The 18,346-nt window shown below is 35.2% G+C and overlaps 1 protein-coding gene across 25 annotated transcripts in view; it reads right to left on the bottom strand.

The window, feature by feature from the left end:
- Nucleotides 1–835: 835 nt before the first annotated feature.
- LOC133520659 (glutamate-gated chloride channel) overlaps nucleotides 836–18,346 on the bottom strand; it is a 120,675-nt gene continuing 103,164 nt past the window's right edge. Inside the window, exons 3-17 of one of the 25 annotated variants that reach the window (XM_061855215.1) lie at nucleotides 16,584–16,673; nucleotides 12,559–12,647; nucleotides 12,372–12,467; nucleotides 11,460–11,524; nucleotides 11,066–11,218; nucleotides 10,951–10,971; nucleotides 10,625–10,775; nucleotides 10,394–10,534; nucleotides 9,836–9,910; nucleotides 8,786–8,938; nucleotides 7,389–7,603; nucleotides 5,584–5,634; nucleotides 4,529–4,591; nucleotides 3,931–4,041; nucleotides 836–3,181 (exon numbers count right to left, since the gene is read on the bottom strand). In XM_061855215.1, coding sequence (XP_061711199.1) covers nucleotides 3,035–3,181; nucleotides 3,931–4,041; nucleotides 4,529–4,591; nucleotides 5,584–5,634; nucleotides 7,389–7,603; nucleotides 8,786–8,938; nucleotides 9,836–9,910; nucleotides 10,394–10,534; nucleotides 10,625–10,775; nucleotides 10,951–10,971; nucleotides 11,066–11,218; nucleotides 11,460–11,524; nucleotides 12,372–12,467; nucleotides 12,559–12,647; nucleotides 16,584–16,663 — 1,611 coding nt within the window. In that variant the 5' untranslated portion in view covers nucleotides 16,664–16,673 and the 3' untranslated portion in view covers nucleotides 836–3,034. Of the gene's footprint in view, nucleotides 3,182–3,930; nucleotides 4,042–4,528; nucleotides 4,592–5,583; nucleotides 5,635–7,388; nucleotides 7,604–8,451; nucleotides 8,605–8,785; nucleotides 8,939–9,835; nucleotides 9,911–10,393; nucleotides 10,535–10,624; nucleotides 10,776–10,950; nucleotides 10,972–11,065; nucleotides 11,219–11,459; nucleotides 11,525–12,371; nucleotides 12,468–12,558; nucleotides 12,648–16,583; nucleotides 16,674–18,346 lie in introns of all 25 variants that reach the window. The other 24 variants (XM_061855216.1, XM_061855218.1, XM_061855219.1 and 21 more) reach the window with 24 other exon arrangements.

Here is an 18,346-nt window from a genome sequence, read left to right as displayed (position 1 = left end):
TATAGCTAGGGCCGTGGGCCTTAGGAGCATATCGAGTCTCCTTCAGGATATATATATTTTTTCCCAGAGAAAAAATACTAAACTTAATTAGAAAAGACGTAACAGGTCCTTAAAGGTATATTAAATTTACATAAGTTGAATCAAAGCACAGCCAAAACGCATTTGTTCTTAAAGGTACTCTTTATTATATTTTAGACACCTACAAAATCTACTTTCCAAAACAGTTGACTGGTTGGTCCGCTCTTTATTAAGCAAAAGGCATGGTATCAAGTTCATTAAAAATAATATGGATGATTATTAAAATAGTTTAATATTATATTCTGTAAAAGATGAGGTAAAGTCAGTAGTAGGTATTCTTCTGTTACTCAATCCATTCTAAGTCAGTTAATGCATAAGGGGCATTCCAGAACAGCGTCGGGTACGTGAAGCTATTTTTTGAACACTTCTGATATACATAGCTAAGAAGGTGATATTTGGCATGATAACGTTTGATAACTTCGGGTTATTTACTTGTCTCAAAAGAAATTACATTTCACTTATTGAGATAAGTCCATACATACTATAATTGTATAGGCTACTGAGTGTTCATAGTAATGCTAAATACAAAATACATATTATTTTTATTAGAACTTAGCTTTAAATTAAACGGTATATAATACAGATTTCTGCAGGTTAATAAGGTACATATTGACGTCCCCGACAGGGTAACCTTTTCGTGGAATGCCCCCAAGCAGCGCCGCGCGCCTACGAGCGATTTCGCCACATCGCGAAAATTGCCCTTAGGCTTCAGTGTGACACGCGGTGTAGCGTCGGGCCTCGAATGGGTCAAATAAACTTTAAAATAACCATGGATTATGAAACGAGGATTTTATTGTTTATTTATCTATCAATTGACATGCACATATATCTAGCCCGGCTGGTGACTATGATTAGATTAATAGCTATACACTCAGTTACCATAGAAAAAAGAAGTTGTAGTTCATTCCGTAATGAAAAAGCAATTAATTAATTAAGTATAAATATATATGTATGCATATATATTATGTACCGTCGTCTAGAACCCACAACACAAGCCTTATTGAGCTTACTATGAGACTAGGTCGATCTGTGTAAAAAAAATGTATAATATTTATATACCTATGTAAGAAAAACATTGGAGAATGCTGAAGGCTTAAATATACTGTCAATGTCCAGCAACCTCGCATTTATACAGCCGGACTAGTATACATGTAGTTAAGCAGTCTTCCTATTTTTAATTTCTCTTTTCCGTTGGTTAAATGTATAATTATTAGAAATTGATTGTTATTAAGAAATCATGGATAGTTAAGCAACTTTAATGATTATATCTCTCTTTGTTGAAGGCTGGTCGTTAATTATCATTAAAACTTGCGTGCGCTTCATTACTACCTCTATACATTGATAAGGAAACAGCCACTAATCAAACATTCCAACAGAGCTATAAAAAACAACAAGTGTTTAGTTTAAATAATACATAAAACTACAACAGAAAGAGACAATAATAATGTAAGCAACAGTATTACGGTATGCATTATTCAAATTTGTTCCAACACTGTAAGGTAATGCTTTTAAGACGTGGGTACCTCGTGGAAAAACACAAAGTAACGAAGTTATACATATAACAGTTAACATACTTGCGAACAAATACCTAAAATTTCATTTCCCGCCATTCAGTGTATATAACATACCTACTTAGTGGATATAACTATACATTGATTTAGATATTATTTAATTTGAATTAATTTCATTGTAACAAAGTATACTAAGCATAAGCACGCTTCGCTTTGTTGTACCTACCTGCCTAGAGTATCTATACTACGGCGGGGCGGGCTGTAGCGACTGCTAAATCCTACGTAATGTCATGCATATAGTGGCATTAAGTCTGCCTGTTGTACTGTTTTTTATGTGAAATAAAGTTTAAATAAATAAATGTCAAGGCTGCAAACAATATTAACCTTAGAAGGCATGTTCATGGTTTCACATTAAACACAGATCACAAACTAAAACGAAGTAGGTATTATTATAAAAACAGACAATCCGAGAATCCAGTGTATCTTAATAACGATACTAATACATACATTTTGAAATAAGAGTCTTGAGCTTCATCTTGACTTATATCTAATCGAATAATTTGAAACTAAACTTTAACACACGTATTATGCAGGAAATACTTGAATAAAATCTACACGTTCCTATTGACTTTGTAGCACTTCTAAAAAGCAAACATTATAACATTGAATTATGATATTATCACAACTTTAACTTGTGTGGGTGTATATTTATATACATAATATGTCACATATACTATAAATAAAGGAAACAGTGGTGATTAAATGTAACATACATAAAAGTTATGTATTTTGCTATCTTAAAATATACGTCTCATGAACTTAAAGCAATGATTTATATTTGGACTGTCTTAAGGTTTGAAATAGATTTCTTTATTCTAACCAAACCACCTTTCCGTCGCACCTTTAGAATGCGCATTCGAACACCGCTCATCAACAGTCCCGTGTATCGTTATCTGCATACATGCAGAATATTCACACTAATATTTTATTGTTCCCTCTTTATCCTATCATAAGTTTCCTGGTATTGATAAGAAACTAATAAAATCGTACCCATACTCAGCGATCCCCTACTTATGAATAATTGTTGAAAACTATTTCAAAACTTGTAGAAAATTCGCACTTGTCTCTAATCGATATACCTTACTTCAATGACGTCCTATTTAACAACGGCAAGCTGCAACTATTTGCAACAGCTTTGAATATGGTCCTTATCCTAATATCAAATACTATCACTATAGTGAGTAATCATCACAATTTGCAATGGCAACAAATGTCAACATCAACACTCGTTAGGAGAACACACTCTGCACCGAGGAGGTTGTCACTTGCAGCGCGATCCAATTTATACGAGCGGTGTGAAAGAAGTACTTACGTACAAGATCTAAGAATATAACTGTCCAGTTCACATGAAGCAGCCTGCAGCGGGAAGTAAAGTAGAGGCAGCATTAAGAAAAGGCCTTGTAGTGTATAAAGAAGAAGATCAGAAACACGGCGTAGGCAGTGGGGAAGGTGATTCGTGCGATAACATCGATTGTCTTCGCCACGCGAATCGGATGAGGGGGTTCTTTTTTGCGAACCTGGACGAAACATGGCTGAAAGAAAATATTTGAGACAGTGAACTATGGCAATGACGGACTACTCTAGCTGAGAAATTAATTAATTAATCTTTTATTTAACATAATTTGCTACTAGAACGTATACTGTGGCTAGTGAATGGAATGTTTTTGAACATGTGTTAGCCGTGTAGTACCGTAATATAATTTTAGTGGACAGGAATCTTATACCTAACGTCTTACTTTACATGTTGGGTCTGCGGTCTCCTCTTCTTCCTCGCGTTGTCCCGACATTTTGCCACGGCTCATGGGAGCCTGGGGTCCGCTTGACAACTAATCCCAAGATTTGGCGTAGGCACTAATTTTTACGAAAGCGACTGCCATCTGCCCTTCCAACCCAGAGGGTAAACTAGACCTTGTTGAGATTAGTCCGGTTTCCTCACGATGTTTTCCTTCACCGAAAAGCGGCTGGTAAATATCAAATGATATTTCGTACATAAGTTCCGAAAAACTCATTGGTACGAGCCGGGGTTTGAACCCGCGACCTCCGGATTGCAAGTCGCACGCTCTTACCGCTAGGCCACCAGCGCGTATACATGTTGGGTCTGCGGTAAAGGTGAAAAATGAAATGGATGAACTCTATTGGCCTATCCCCAGTTATTTTCTTTTCGAGATAGTTGTCAAAATGGTGATGGCGATCCCCTTTACATGGCGGAGTATGCTTTTGTTTGTGGGTTGAACATTCATTTTCAAGAGGTTGGAGAGCAAATAGAGCTTTGTTTAGCTACCTCTGATACGCCTCCGTTGTTGGCAGTGTGTGTACAGGAACCCGGCGCTCCTGTGCACGTAGTACACGATACTAGGTCCGCAGCACCTGTCGACTCTCTCTTTTTGTCTCCCTAAAATTAAGAAAGGAAAATTCATATGCTTTTTTATACTCTAAATGTACAATTGTAATTATTAAGTTTATGAACCTAACGAAGTAAGTAATATAATGGAAATAATTACTAATAAGCAAGTTATTTGGGTAATTTCGATGGCTTCGATTGGTCACATTATTTATTAGAACGTACAAGAGCATATTGACTTAGTTATGTTCCGGAAAAAAAATGCACGTATCGCATATCATTCACTAAACACCTCACGAAATATTTTGGGAATGGTGAAACCGTTGATACAATGCAAAAATATTTTGGGAATATTAAACATATGATGAAAATGGACTAGACGACATACATGAACATTGAAAATATTATTTGGTCAGCATACTTACAGGCTGAAGCGGTCCAAAGCAGCATTAAATGAAAGATCATGCGTTAATTTCGTGAAATCAGGAATACGGTGATGAGGAGGGGATACTTTGAACTGTTCAGTGGCATCACTTACGGCACCGCTTGGTTCTGGCTCGTTCGCGTCTGATTTAGCCCATTGTAGGAATGCCATCGCCTCCTATTAAATTGATAACTATTTTAGCTCAAGCATCAGGCTAACTGAGTTGGATTCATTTGTGATATTTGGCTGGCAGAAGCTTTATCATTGCTGTTCTTCAAATCTACTTTTTTCACTTTGTTCCTTAATCTAAAGAAAGCTTATGAAAAGCATGTTGCATGTTTGCGATTGTTTGCTTAATTTTATTTGCGTCAGCCTATGTACGTATGGATATAAATAAGTAAGTAAGTAAATAAATACATTATTATTTTATAATTAGACAAAAAAAGTAAGTAGAAAAATTGTAAGCTGTGGCTGTAACTATTTAATGTAGATAAAATGGCGTATGCCCGAGAAGCAATTCTGTAGTGTGGTCAAGTTGGCGTGTAACTTTTCTACTGTTAGGACTGATCAGGATTATAGTTTGATAATTCGGCTTACCAACTCTCTAGATGAAATCTTGGTATGATATAGTGAGTGAGCAACATCATTTCATAAGTAACATCATTTTAAATTCATAGCATTTGCTTGTTGTGTAGTTACATGCATGTGAGTAGGATCATCTTACTTACTAACGAAGACGAAGCGGGTGTCCAGAAATAATTTCAGTAAACACCTGTATATTTTTGAAGTCATCTTTTGTTTATTAAGTTAAAGTACCTAATGAATAGTACAATAATACTTATCAATTATAAAATATATGAACACACTAACTACGATATAAAACTACCTAACGCATGCATATATCTCGTGCGATGGTTTTTCGGTGGAGTAAGATAGTGATTCTGCAATATATGTTATATTTCTTTTAGTAAAAATTAGGTTATTGTGTGTCAATATTTATATCTATTAAGAATTACAATTACTCTTATAATAAAATTATATTCGTATTAAACAGATTATGTATCAGGAATCATTAGCCAAAAATCATACAGGATTTGTTTTTGAATAGATAAAGAAATATAACAGTTTAATGTTTGGAAAGTGCCTATGAATGCGGCGAATGTTCTTACCAAGGGGCTGGCCAGTATAATGCCAATTCTGCTCAGGACTGCAGGCAGTCGCTGTGAACACATCACACACACAATTTTGTTCACTCGTGACAGATGGTCTTACGATGTGCAACCGTGAACACGGACTAGTCTGTGGTGGCCAGGGAAATGTTTGTAACATTAATCTTGAATGTGACATATCTTGGACGATTACGGGATTTACGGGTGTTAGTGATATTCGCGGAACTTCTTTGCAATGTTTTCTGATTTCTGAAGTATTAATAAAACAATTAGTGGATTGAATGACGTTTTAAGAATGAATGAACTATCGATTCGAACTAAGGCCACACAAAATAGTCTTTGTGTTAAATTCAGTGACATGAAACTGATACGATTGCAAATGAAACCATGTGATGACTTCTGGCCTACCCGAAATACCTACAATAATCATCAAACCCAAGGAGTACATGCAGAGATAAATTTTGAACATTGATTGTGAGCATGCTGATACAGAAAATCTGTGTTGTTGGTGTGTCAAAAGTACCGCGTGACTGTATAATATGTATGTATTTGAAAATTAGCCAGAATTATTTACAGATAACATATTTAAATGGCTCTACGTTTTTTAAACGTGTTTTGAAAATTTTAATATGAAACTGTACATTGGATTGAACTGTTTTATTTTATTATTACACGCATTCAGTGATATTGCAATTGGTCCTTACATTAAAATTTAAAACATTGTTAAAATAACTGTTTAAAATGTTCAATTTTCAACGGATTTTTGAAAACCAACAACATCGATAGAAACAAATTACCAGCAGATTGTGCCAATTATTGATAAGTAGGTATATTATTTAAAAGGGAAAACATTGCAAAGAGTAAATAGATAAATGAAATACACGTCTACTTATTGGAACGTAAAGACAGTCAGTTTGACATGGCTTTGATAAAATAAACTAACAAGCGTGTAGCTGTAGGTAATTACATTGTAGCGGAGAGGTAACTTTGGAATTTTAGCAATATGATCGGTACAGTCAGCAACAATAATAGCGGAAGAAACAATGTATCAAAAATATCTGCCACCAAGGAGTACCCTTTCGAATTTTTTGTTCAGTTATTAGAGAATGGTAAATAGAGAACTGTCAAGTGTTTACGTGTCAAGAGAGAATATTTTTGACACGTCGTCTGATCCGTTACTTTTAATGCTGACTCATCGTGTATAAAATATTCTTTGGCTATAATAATGTAACTACATTTTGTGTTCAATAATTGTGCTTTCCGAAATAGTCATTCTCACTAGTAGTGAACTCAAGAGTATATAAATTGCAGTTTTAGGTAAATGGTTACTTTACTTCTTATGATTATCTGTATAGACTATACAGTATTTTAATTTAATAATTTAAAATAAGCAATAAGGAGTGTCAGAGTCGCGATAATCTCGTCAGCATACATAAATAAAATGTGTATGTACAAAGTACTTCGGGGTATTTTATGTAACGGATAGGTTTTTTTAGGTACAATAGAAAATGAATGTAATTTATTGGTGTTAAAGTGCTTCTATTATGTAAGGTCTATAATAGAGGAATAATATGTAAGTTATTCGTCCGACATACCAAACACAACTAATTTGCGAATATATTGTAATACATTGACACACTAAAAAGATTCTAGGTCGATATGAAGCCAGATTCTGTTGTTTTTATATTTATTAAACATTAAATTGTTCGCCTCAAATCTTCTCACGACCTCAAATCTTAGCTGAGAACACAAAACCACGTCAAAGAGACATTAATACTTGTAATGTTAAGACAGTTCATATTCACCTGAGTAACGGGATTCTCCCCTGGTCTGTAGACGACGTTGTGTAAAGGCCGTTTTCTTCCCACATAGTTCACGCACACGAACTCCAATAAGGAGGCGTATATAAAGCACATGCACACGCCGTCCCAAACGTTCATAGCAGTTAGGTTGGATACCACGGGCAGGGTGGAGCGAAAACCATTTGATGTTGTGAAAAAATTCAACATCGTCGTCACACCTGTGTACGAGACGTGTGTTAGATATTTATAGTTAGGAATAATAATAATAAAAAAACAAAGGAATAAGCATTAAGTATGTAAAGTAATCAATACGCAAATTAAACATTTAAATCCTTAAGATTAACGTTTAAACATGTATATTAAAAAAAAAAAACTATGTAAGCTATTAGATACTAAATATCAATTTGGCTAAGACACTTAAATTTATAATAAATATGTCCATTAATCAGGCAAGGCCAAATGCAGTGTTATATACAACTAAATAAATGTAGACACTGACTATCTACGAAATATACATCAATGAAGAAATATATCAATTTGACAATTTACTTAAAATTAATATGTAGTGTTAAATTGAAATAATCCGGCCAAAGCTAGTGAGAATTGATGATACATGCCAAGTCGGTTATCCGCCAAATAGGTACTGTAAATGTAATTATACCTAATGAGTGGTTGTATAAAGATGTGTAAATAATTGTTTTATAAACTAGGAGCATGTGTGTAAGAAAAAGGCAAGTAAAAATCGAATTACCTATTAAAAAGCATCAAAAATTTCGATTACACATTACTAACCGTCTTATACATACATCATTATCTTAAAGTAGCAGGAGCTGCATGTAGGACGATATGTGTAGGTACATGACTAAAGAGTAAAGACTGCCTATCTTCGAATTTAATTTTTAAGGTTACCTACATATGTTATACTCGTAATAATTAAGTTATGCGTTTATTTGATGTTAGATCTGATACTTATCTCAGTCACGATGAAGATAATTTACTGGTATATTATTATTTAAATAAAAGGAGTCGTGTAAATAAATCAATGTAATAGAAATTTAACACCAACCTATCATAACTCTAGCAGGCACTGCATTCCATTCCAGCCAAAAAGTAATAAACGATGAGGTCACCAAAATGATGCCCGGAATGAAAACTGTAGTGAAGTAAAATGATCTATCCCGTGTAAAGATGAGATCCACCTTCAGACAGCTGTAATTACCTAGAAATAGCAAGCATATTCTAAAAATAAGAAACCAAATAAGTGCATTGCGAAAGTTGACCGTAGTTCGAAATGCGTAATGAGGTAGCGTGTTACAATCAGCCCCAGCGACTTCTAGATGCTAAGAAGAAAAGATGCGTATAGTACAGCCGCCATTCCCAGTGCCACGTCGGGCCTTTACCTATCATGGAACGCGCCGGGACCGCATTCCACTCCAACCAAAACGTGATAAACGAGGAAGTCACCAATATAATCCCAGGAATAAATACTGTAGTAAAGTAGAACGCTCGATCTCTTGTAAATATTAGGTCGACCTTTAGACAGCTGTAGTTACCTGTGGAGTTAACATTGTTACGAAAACTAGCACATCAAACTAAATAACATTTACACTTTGATGTATACGATAAGTATAACATGTTGGAGGTGGCGTGAATAATAGATATTCCAAGTAACTCCATTCAGTCTCTGGTCTTGTAGTAAACACCAAATGTCTAGCAAGTCAAACAAAAATAATATATGTAACAACTTAATTAAAATACTATCCGGTATGTATGAGTAAAGCGCATAGTGTTCAATGTATAAGAACATATTTAATGAAGTGTAGTTTGTCCAAAACATGAGCGCAAACTATTTCAAACACGTGCATTCAAGTACATCAATTTTACTACGTGCAAGGGTATGGAGGATGAAACTAAGTATGACTGTTGGTTGTCTCACTCATTGCCACAGTTCTAAGGACAAAAGTAAATAAATACCTAGTCATATTTATTTTTATTTCAGCATTATTATCAAATAATATATTTATCTTCAGTATTATTATCAAATAATGCTGAAAGAATAAAAGAAAAAGTTACACATATTAACTTATTAACTTTTAACATATTAGGTACCTACATGTCATTCAGTTGAGTATAATGCATCTTGATGTAAACAAAGAGAGCTTTTTGTGACTTGCTGTGTATTGGTAATTTCCAAAGGCAAAGACTCAGTAGCAAATTAACATAATAAAGTGTGAGAGACTGTGGCGGCAAATGAAACAACCAAGTTGTACTGCTATAACAGTCGTGGCCTAAGATTCCACAAGACGCTGTTACGAGTCTCCATGTGTTTGGTCGCGATAAAATCGCATCGAGCACATGGCCACAACGCATTTACTCACACATAAGCGGAATAATACTGTAAAATGACCGGACGGCACCGGACGGAACGGCGATCGTCCAGCGCTCAGTACCTTGCTCCTCAAACCGTCTCTGGCAAAGATTACATGTCAGCTCTTCGTCTTCTTCGTAAAGTGAATTACCCTCAGCTGCTTGCAAAGACGTTAATACAATCTTACATTCTATACTCTAATTATTTTTACTCACTAACATTTAAATACTACTACTTGTTATTGGGACACTTTGTTACTATCACAAAAATCTATTTTGATTAAACTGCTGTTTCGATTCACTGAACCAAACAACTAAATGACATGCTAGCTATATACTAAGGTTTTTAACTTTCACAGTCTAAAAGCGTCTACTTATGTTTACATGAAATAAAGTTTTAAAATAACCTTGAACAGAAATCAAGACCAAGCTGAAAAGAGTTAATTAGAATTTGAATACAATATGAAAACATCATTTATCCTTTGTTGTGCAATGTGTAAGGATGTGCTTAGAAAAAAAATTGGGAGGCTAAACTACATAATTTAAATTAGGGATATCTTTATTGTACGAGTACATGTATAAATATAATGACGTAATAAGCGATGTTGGTATGTCATGGTTGCGGGGAGGTGGCTGCTTACCTCTCCAACTCGCTTTGATGGGGCAAGCGATGGTTTGGTTCTGGATTAGATACGCGTTCAAAGTCGTCAATGATGGCGACTTACGAAGCGTATCCTCATCGTTTTTCCACACATATGTTATTGCTGACTGCTCGTATGATACTGAAAATCGATAAGAGTTATGATTGTGTTCATAACATGTAGATAGTGAATATCATAATACTTGTGAGTCACTCTGTGAGTTCTACTTACTACTTTCTAAGGCAAATGAACACAATGGGTCATCAAAAGGAAAGATGTTGAGCCGCCCCTGACAGGACAATATTAGATGCCGCCGCATCAGATAGTTTATAGTGCCATTACGATAGATACGCAACGCGAAGTGCATTGGTATTATTGGGTCCTGAAACACAACCACACAAAGTAAAATGCAATATCAATAAAAGGTGAGAGCATGTGTGAGATGGTAGGTACTTTACGACCTGTGTGAACCCTAAATGAATTTAAAAGGCATATATATATGTATATACATAAAGGCCAATGAAGTTGAAAGCGTTTTACTAGTTTGTCATAAATACCCATGAGTGCTGGGAAAATTCCTTCAGACGAGAGCATGGTGGAAATAATTTACTATAAAAATTGGTTTACACTGGTTAAGTTACTTATTATGTCTGATGTAGGAGTGGAACTGACCTTGAAGTCTCCATGCATAATGAAGTAGGTGTCGGGAAGCCAGATGTCCTCGTGGTGGTGGATGGCGTTGAGGAAATCGTAGTGGGACTGGTTAGAGTAGCGGAGTCGCGGATCATACCACTGCTGCTGCAGAAGGAATTCTACCTCGTATTTCTGAAACGTATCGCTTGCGGTTAGCATCTGTGTATATGGGATTGGAAAATTCATTAATTTAGTTAGTCTTTCTTAGTCTTTATCATTCCTTTTTAAAGAAATAAAGTTATTTATCAGAAGGTAATGAAAACTACAGCTAAATGTTTATAGCTTTGAGTGTTGAAAATTAGCCGCTTATAGCTGGTTGTTTGACATTTGATAGAACAGGTATGATATAGGTAGTGGGATGACATCTACTTACAAGACTAGATTCGTCTGGAGATGCTAAACTAAGAAGTAGCACGCTAACATTTACGGTGAGGACACCTGAAAATGAATACGCACAAGTTGTAAACCTTAACATGAACGTTCTAAAAGCAAAGATAGTATCATTCTTACAGAACATACTGCATGACATAAGTAGACATACATGCACTTAGGCTTATCTATAGGTTTCATATAATATATATAGACATTAGGAAGTGACAAAATTAAGTGCAAGGACCTATATTTCACAATAATTCAACTTACACTGCAATCTAGTTGTAATTTTACCCCAGCAAATTATTAAATGTAAATAAGGAGTGCCTACTTAAAATATTGGTCAGTAAGTGGCATGGTAACCGCAAAACGTTGCAATAATAATTCAAACTAATAATAGCTAGACCCGAGATTTAAAAGACAAAGGAATACAACATAATATTATTATACGATTTGTGTTTGATGTTTGTGAAAAGAGAAAACGTAGGAAGTAACAAAGCGGAAAACAAAACAAAAGGCACTCTACTGAAATGTTTTAGCTGTCGAACGAAGTTTTCATTTAATTTGGGTTAAAACGTCAGCCAACGATGCGGACCTAATCGAAATATAATTACGTTACAACAGAGATCAAATTATCCTTGAATTACCCACTTAGTGTTAATTAGTGTGCATAACTAACACATTTAGAACAAGGTGCATGGATGAAACATAAAGTGATTGTAAAAAAGAATATACACAGGTAAAGAAGTATCTACCGCAAGGAGAAGCCAACGTGGGAACGGATCCTAAACACATAAATAGCGTGCAAACAAGGTAGGCTCTTAGTACATAAGGACTCTACGATACAGAAAGTAAATCCAAGACGCTCCACATGGAAGGATTTCTCTTTTCAAAAACATGAAACACAACGCACCGCGATTGTGCGAGCGGGGCCGCAGCGACGACAGCCCGACCCTATTTTGAGCCAGAGAGTCATTGGGCGATGTTAGACCACAACAAAATTCTGGATCTGCAATTATTACATTAATCTTAACATCCTAAAAAAACAGCTAATGAGTGACGCTAATTAAGACATGATGTGTGTATGTAGGGAAGCTTACCATCTACGGGAGGAAGCAGTCTTTTGTCATAGCGGGAGTTTTTCAGGAGGTTGTCCAATATCTCTTTGTCCGATTTTCCCGCTGCAAAACTGGAAATAATTTAAAGAAAAACATTCAATTTAACAGATGCTGAGTCATTCACGATATAATCGATTAAGCCGAATACATTTGACCATTACAAGCAGAAGAAACATTCAACCACGCATATTATCACGGTAAATTAAGTGTGTGAGTACGCGAAATGGCAGACTTGGTATTGATTTCAGATTAGTACCCATTACCTTGCCACAGCAGAGGGCCGGGCTTAATAACATCTAAAAATTTACATTTTCACACCAATAATCGGGGGTAAGTACCTAGACTAAGAACCCTTTAACCGTTCACTTTTTTAACAAGCTTTTATTTAACTTGCAATGTTTGTCTAAAATTAAACAAGCTTATGCAAGCTAGACCCCACTTCCCATTATACGATTCAGTTGAAACTTCACATACATATATAAGTTGGGTGACAATGCAATGCAATATATGATACCATCGAGCTGATCTGATGATGGGAGGTAGCCATGGGCACTCTGTGTTAATTTGATCAAACATGGCAATCTAACTGTGTTTTAGTTTGTTAGAATTGCCTCGAAGAGTATAAGTCACTTGTGTAAAAATATTATTAAAAATGAAATTTTTGGTAAAAAAAAAACAATCAGTTTTTTTTTTATGTTGTAATCCTACAAGCTCAAGTACAAAGTAGAGAAAGAGCTCATTAGCCTCGAGTAAAAAGATTCTGACACACATAGGATAGCAGAGAAAGAAAGACATGTGGCAGACAAGTAGGCTTAAGTTTAAATTTATTTATGTGATTATTTCGTATGCGCGGTGCCATCATAAAGCGTAGGATGTTGGAGAATTATTGTGCTGTACGAATGCTCCTCACATAAGTTGAAGTAGCTTCTTTACATGAATAATACTACTATTAAATTAATTTTATTGTTTATATCATATATTGGAAAGTATGAATAGAAAAAAATCCTGTTATAGGTAATTGAAATGATTACTAACTTAAAATATTTTTTTCTACTCCCGTACTTTTATTTGTCATTTAAAGGGTTGTGCACACATCTTTAAAACCCTACCTTATAGTTGTCAAGACAAGTCTTTAGTCTATTCTCCAAAAACGCATTTTTGCATACACGCAATATCTTTTTGGTACTTTTCGATACTTCGTGTAATGACCACTTAAAGAATATTGTATGAAATACAATGTTGCCAACCTTATTTTAAATGTCATCTGTGACAAATAAGTGAACCATAGACAAGTTTTTCTAATTTCATTCATTCATTTTCCCGCCCGTACCCTACTCTATTCTTTTTTACTTCTTGAATGAGGTTATTGTGGTTGTCGAATAAAAACTTAACTTTTGTGTTAAATAATAGTATATCTTTCAAGTTAAAATGGATGAAGACGAAAACTTAGTGCCTGAAGAAATATCAGTGATGGCCTAAGAAATCACTTAAAAAATTTCTGCCTTCAAAATCGCGATAGATGAAATGAAAAATATATGTTAAATTTACAATTTTATTTCAAAGTAAGTGCTTGGTCGTAGAAAAAGTATTGTATGCAAAGTTGTTTAACTGAGTCAAAAAATACTCGTGGCGTCTTTATTAACAATTTTCGGCTTCGCCTCAAATTGCTACTCACGCCACTCGCCTTTTTAGGGTTCCGTAGCCAAATGGCAAAAAACGGAACCCTTATAGATTCGTCATGTCCGTCTGTCTCAAATTGCTACTCACGCCACTCGCCTTTTTAGGGTTCCGTAGCCAAATGGCAAAAAACGGAACCCTTACAGATTCGTCATGTCCGTCTGTCTGTCCGATTATGTCACAGCCACTTTTTTCCGAAACTATAAGAGCTATACTGTTCAAACTTGGTAATTAGATGTATTCTATGAACCGCATTAAGATTTTCATACAAAAAAAAAAAAATTTTGGGGGTTCCCCATACTTAGAACTGAAACTCAAAAATCTTTTTTCATCAAACCCATACGTGTGGGGTATCTATGGCTAGGCCTTTATAAATGATATTGAGGTTTCTAATATCATTTTTTTCTAAACTGAATAGTTTGCGCGAGAGACACTTCCAAAGTGGTAAAATGTGTGCCCCCCCCCCCTGTAACTTCTAAAATATGAGAATGATAAACCTAAAAAAATATATGATGTACATTACCATGCAAACTTTTAATACGTCATAAATGGTACGGAACCCTTCATGGGCGAGTCCGACTCGCGCTTGGGCGCTTTTTTTTGACCTCTCTTAAACAACAGTTGCATAAAATACTATTAATAATTAACTCCAGAAAGAGTAATGTACAAAGCTGCCCTGAACTTTTATGTTTTTTAGGAAAATAATCATAACTTGGTTGAAATTGTATCAAGAAATTGAAACCTTGGTATCAAGACAAAGCAAAGCTATTATTTGGTAAGTACCTACTTACCCCCTTATTCATAAACGTGTACTAAAGTTACGAAGCCGCTAATAATCGTATGTATATACTTTATTGTACATATAAATAAAAACACGAAAAACACAGTTACAGAGTAAATTAAATACAACAAAGGCGAACTTATCCCTGTATGGGATCTCTTCCAGTTAACCTTTGAGGAAATAATTAAAAATTAATAATCGTTTGTCCCTTTTCATCATACCAATACATTGGAAAGGGACAAACGATTATTAGCGGCTACGTAACTTTAGTACACGTTTATGAATAAGGGGGTTAATGTTTAATCTGGCATATATAATGACTATAAGTTAATGTTTACAACATTCATAACAAAAGTGTAGATACGAATTGAGTCCATTTTCGTTTACATATTAAAAGTACTTAAACTACATGTAATAAGTACCTAAAATTAACAAAATTCCAATTTCCACAGCAAGTCCCAGCCTTAATCTATAATTATATACACGAGGGGCGCCAGAGTTCCACAAATGATTTACATAGCCTCTAAAGGGTCTATAAATGGAGCGAGGAACTTAACGCTTCGGCGAGCCTGTAGCGACCATCGCGTTACCTTCGCTTCGTCGCCCGCCTTTTCATGGTTTTACTCAATATGTATGAAATTAGTTTATATATTACTCTGTATAAAAGCTTGAATTTAATTCTGCCCCAGCTATTTTCATTACCGCGCTCAGTTCTCCATACGAGGCGAGCAGCTCGATTTCAATTAGATCGAAATGTCGATATCGCAGTCGACCGCAAAAAGCGGCATATAGGAAACCTTATTTAGTTTATTGGTAAAACTTTCATATAAATCTACCAATCGGTGGTAAGGTGTTTTAAATTGTTATGTTTGCAATTTTATATCAATATCAGATATTTCTTTATTTATTACGTTTGGCACAATTTTCCTTAGATGAAATTAGTACTTAGAGTAAACCATTATAGATTGATTTATCGTAACTAATACTTTTCATTAATAAAACTAAGTATTTAGTTGTTCTACCCTAGGTACTCATACTCATTAATATTTGTCCGAAAAATTGCCTAAATCGCAAAATCCCGAATTGTTTTCTGTATGAAATGCACTCAAGACCCATTGGCTTTAGGGGCCTTTGGGGGTATAATGCCAACAAAATCCATTGGATAAGGTGCTGTATTTCGCACTGAAAGCCGGTTGAAGATCGAAGGGCGATTTCCCTACATTACCGAAAAACGCTGCAATAGCCCGTATAACTTTGGATACGACCCGACTATTCGGGATTACTGGAACTGTGTCCATACATATATATATACACATACGATAGTTTATTTGATATTTACCAATCGTTTTTCGGTGAAGAAAAACATCATGAAACCGGATTAACAATAAGGCCTATTTTCCCTCTGGGTTAAAACTGTTGGAAAGTCAGATGGCAAAGGTTTTCGTAAAACCTAGTGCCGAGCATGACCTGACCAGGTTCCTCAAGTAAGCTGTGGCAAAAAGTGGGTCAACGCTAGAAAGATGATGATATGTAGTAACTAGTAACTCACATGTCGGACGTGAGAGCCGATACTTGATTGAGCATGAGGAAGAAGGCCACGACGCGTGCCACGATGCATGACCAACCCATATTAGGACATCTGCAATCAGAGAAAAAGGCTTGAACATTTAAAATTAACATCATTTTTTTTTGTCTATAATAACTTTAAACGAAATATGAATCAATTTCACATAACATGTCATAATTTATTGTTCGTCATTAGCAGTTTAATTTTTATAAATGTCGCTTTCGGGGAGAAAACACTTACTTACAGGGAGTCTATAATAGCTGAAGAGTTTTTTCTATTTCTCCAGAATATTATCATCAGATCAGGCCACCGATTGTATTATGTTCTTGCAATAAAGATTTCACAAGCTTTTCGAGAAATTGAAGCACTTAATTTCGAAATCATGAATCCGATTAATAAATGATAATCTTTTCTACAATGTTGGACACATATTAAAGTTAAAATAAATTTCATCACAGCTCAATGAAATAAGAGGTTACACTATGTGTAGTGTTTATTGGTTGTTATTGGTCAGTACAATTATGTAATCATATTCACGCTACGGAAAATGTCAATATCTTCGGTAGATCGTAGGGTCTGTTATGCAAAAAACTCAATTGGAACTAAATTGACATGGTTAACATGCCATAGTGGCAATTAAAAAAACTTTTGTTCGCTACTTTTAAGTTTCAATTATACTTAAATTGCACTTTCAATATAATGTTTCCTGTTCACCTCGGGCACATTTATTGGTTTTATTAAGATTTCCCTTACTGATATTACAACTGCATAATTTTCATACGGGAACAGTCATGCGAGGTGCGACGCAGTCGTTCATGAGCAACTTACATGTCGCAAGGTCGTGAATAACAATTATACATGTATTTTTTGCCACTGGCACGGAATTGAATACATGACCTACTTTCATAAGTTGTTATGCTTATGACGTCAATGAAGCTTTAGGCACGAAGCTTTGATGCGGAGCTAACATTGACATGAAAATGTTCGCTTTAAAATTTAAATTGCAGCGCACTTAATTTAAATAAATGCCTTATCTTATATTCGGGTTTCTGAATACTTCTTAACAAACATTTACACGGAGCCTATGAAAAGATAATAAACTACAAAATAACCTTTTGACTGATAAATAAATACATATTCAGCCTGTTTAACCTCAACTACTGATTAATCTGTCAAAATATGTAGAACGATGTTAACCTACAGTCCGTTAGCTCTTAATATACCTACCGTGACGCGTGAGCGACCAATGTGTGAGTGACAAAATAATAAGTTAATCAATACTTGCATGACAGAGGACAAAATTGAAAAGCCCTAAAACTTTCGTAACAATTGCAACAAATTTTAATTAACATAACAAGTTAAAACGATTTAAAGCCTTACGGAACCAGAAATCGAAAGGCAAACAAGGAACGACCCTCGAGACGTCGCCAGACCAAACTCTTTATCAACTTCGATTGGCTTAGCAGTTCGTTCTCGCGCTAGAACCATACTTGCATTAACTCGAAAATTTTATTGATATTGAATTCCCAAGTTCTCTGCAAGCAATATCGCTTCGCGGAGACGGGATCGGAGCAACAACTTTGCTGAACATCAATTAACTTTATGAATGCAGAATTGCAAACTACAGCTCTACTTACATTGGATATGTTCGTGATCATAGGCATTGAATATTGTCATGACACAATCGCTCACCGTTGCTATGATGAAATGTAGGTAGGGCGCTGTTACCGATTTGAATAGACCAA

The sequence above is a fragment of the Cydia pomonella genome, chromosome 8, assembly GCF_033807575.1.
Source record: "Cydia pomonella isolate Wapato2018A chromosome 8, ilCydPomo1, whole genome shotgun sequence".
Classification (NCBI taxonomy): Eukaryota; Metazoa; Arthropoda; class Insecta; order Lepidoptera; family Tortricidae; genus Cydia; species Cydia pomonella.
Note: the sequence above shows the minus strand (reverse complement) of the source record. Positions and strands in the feature narration are given on the sequence as shown.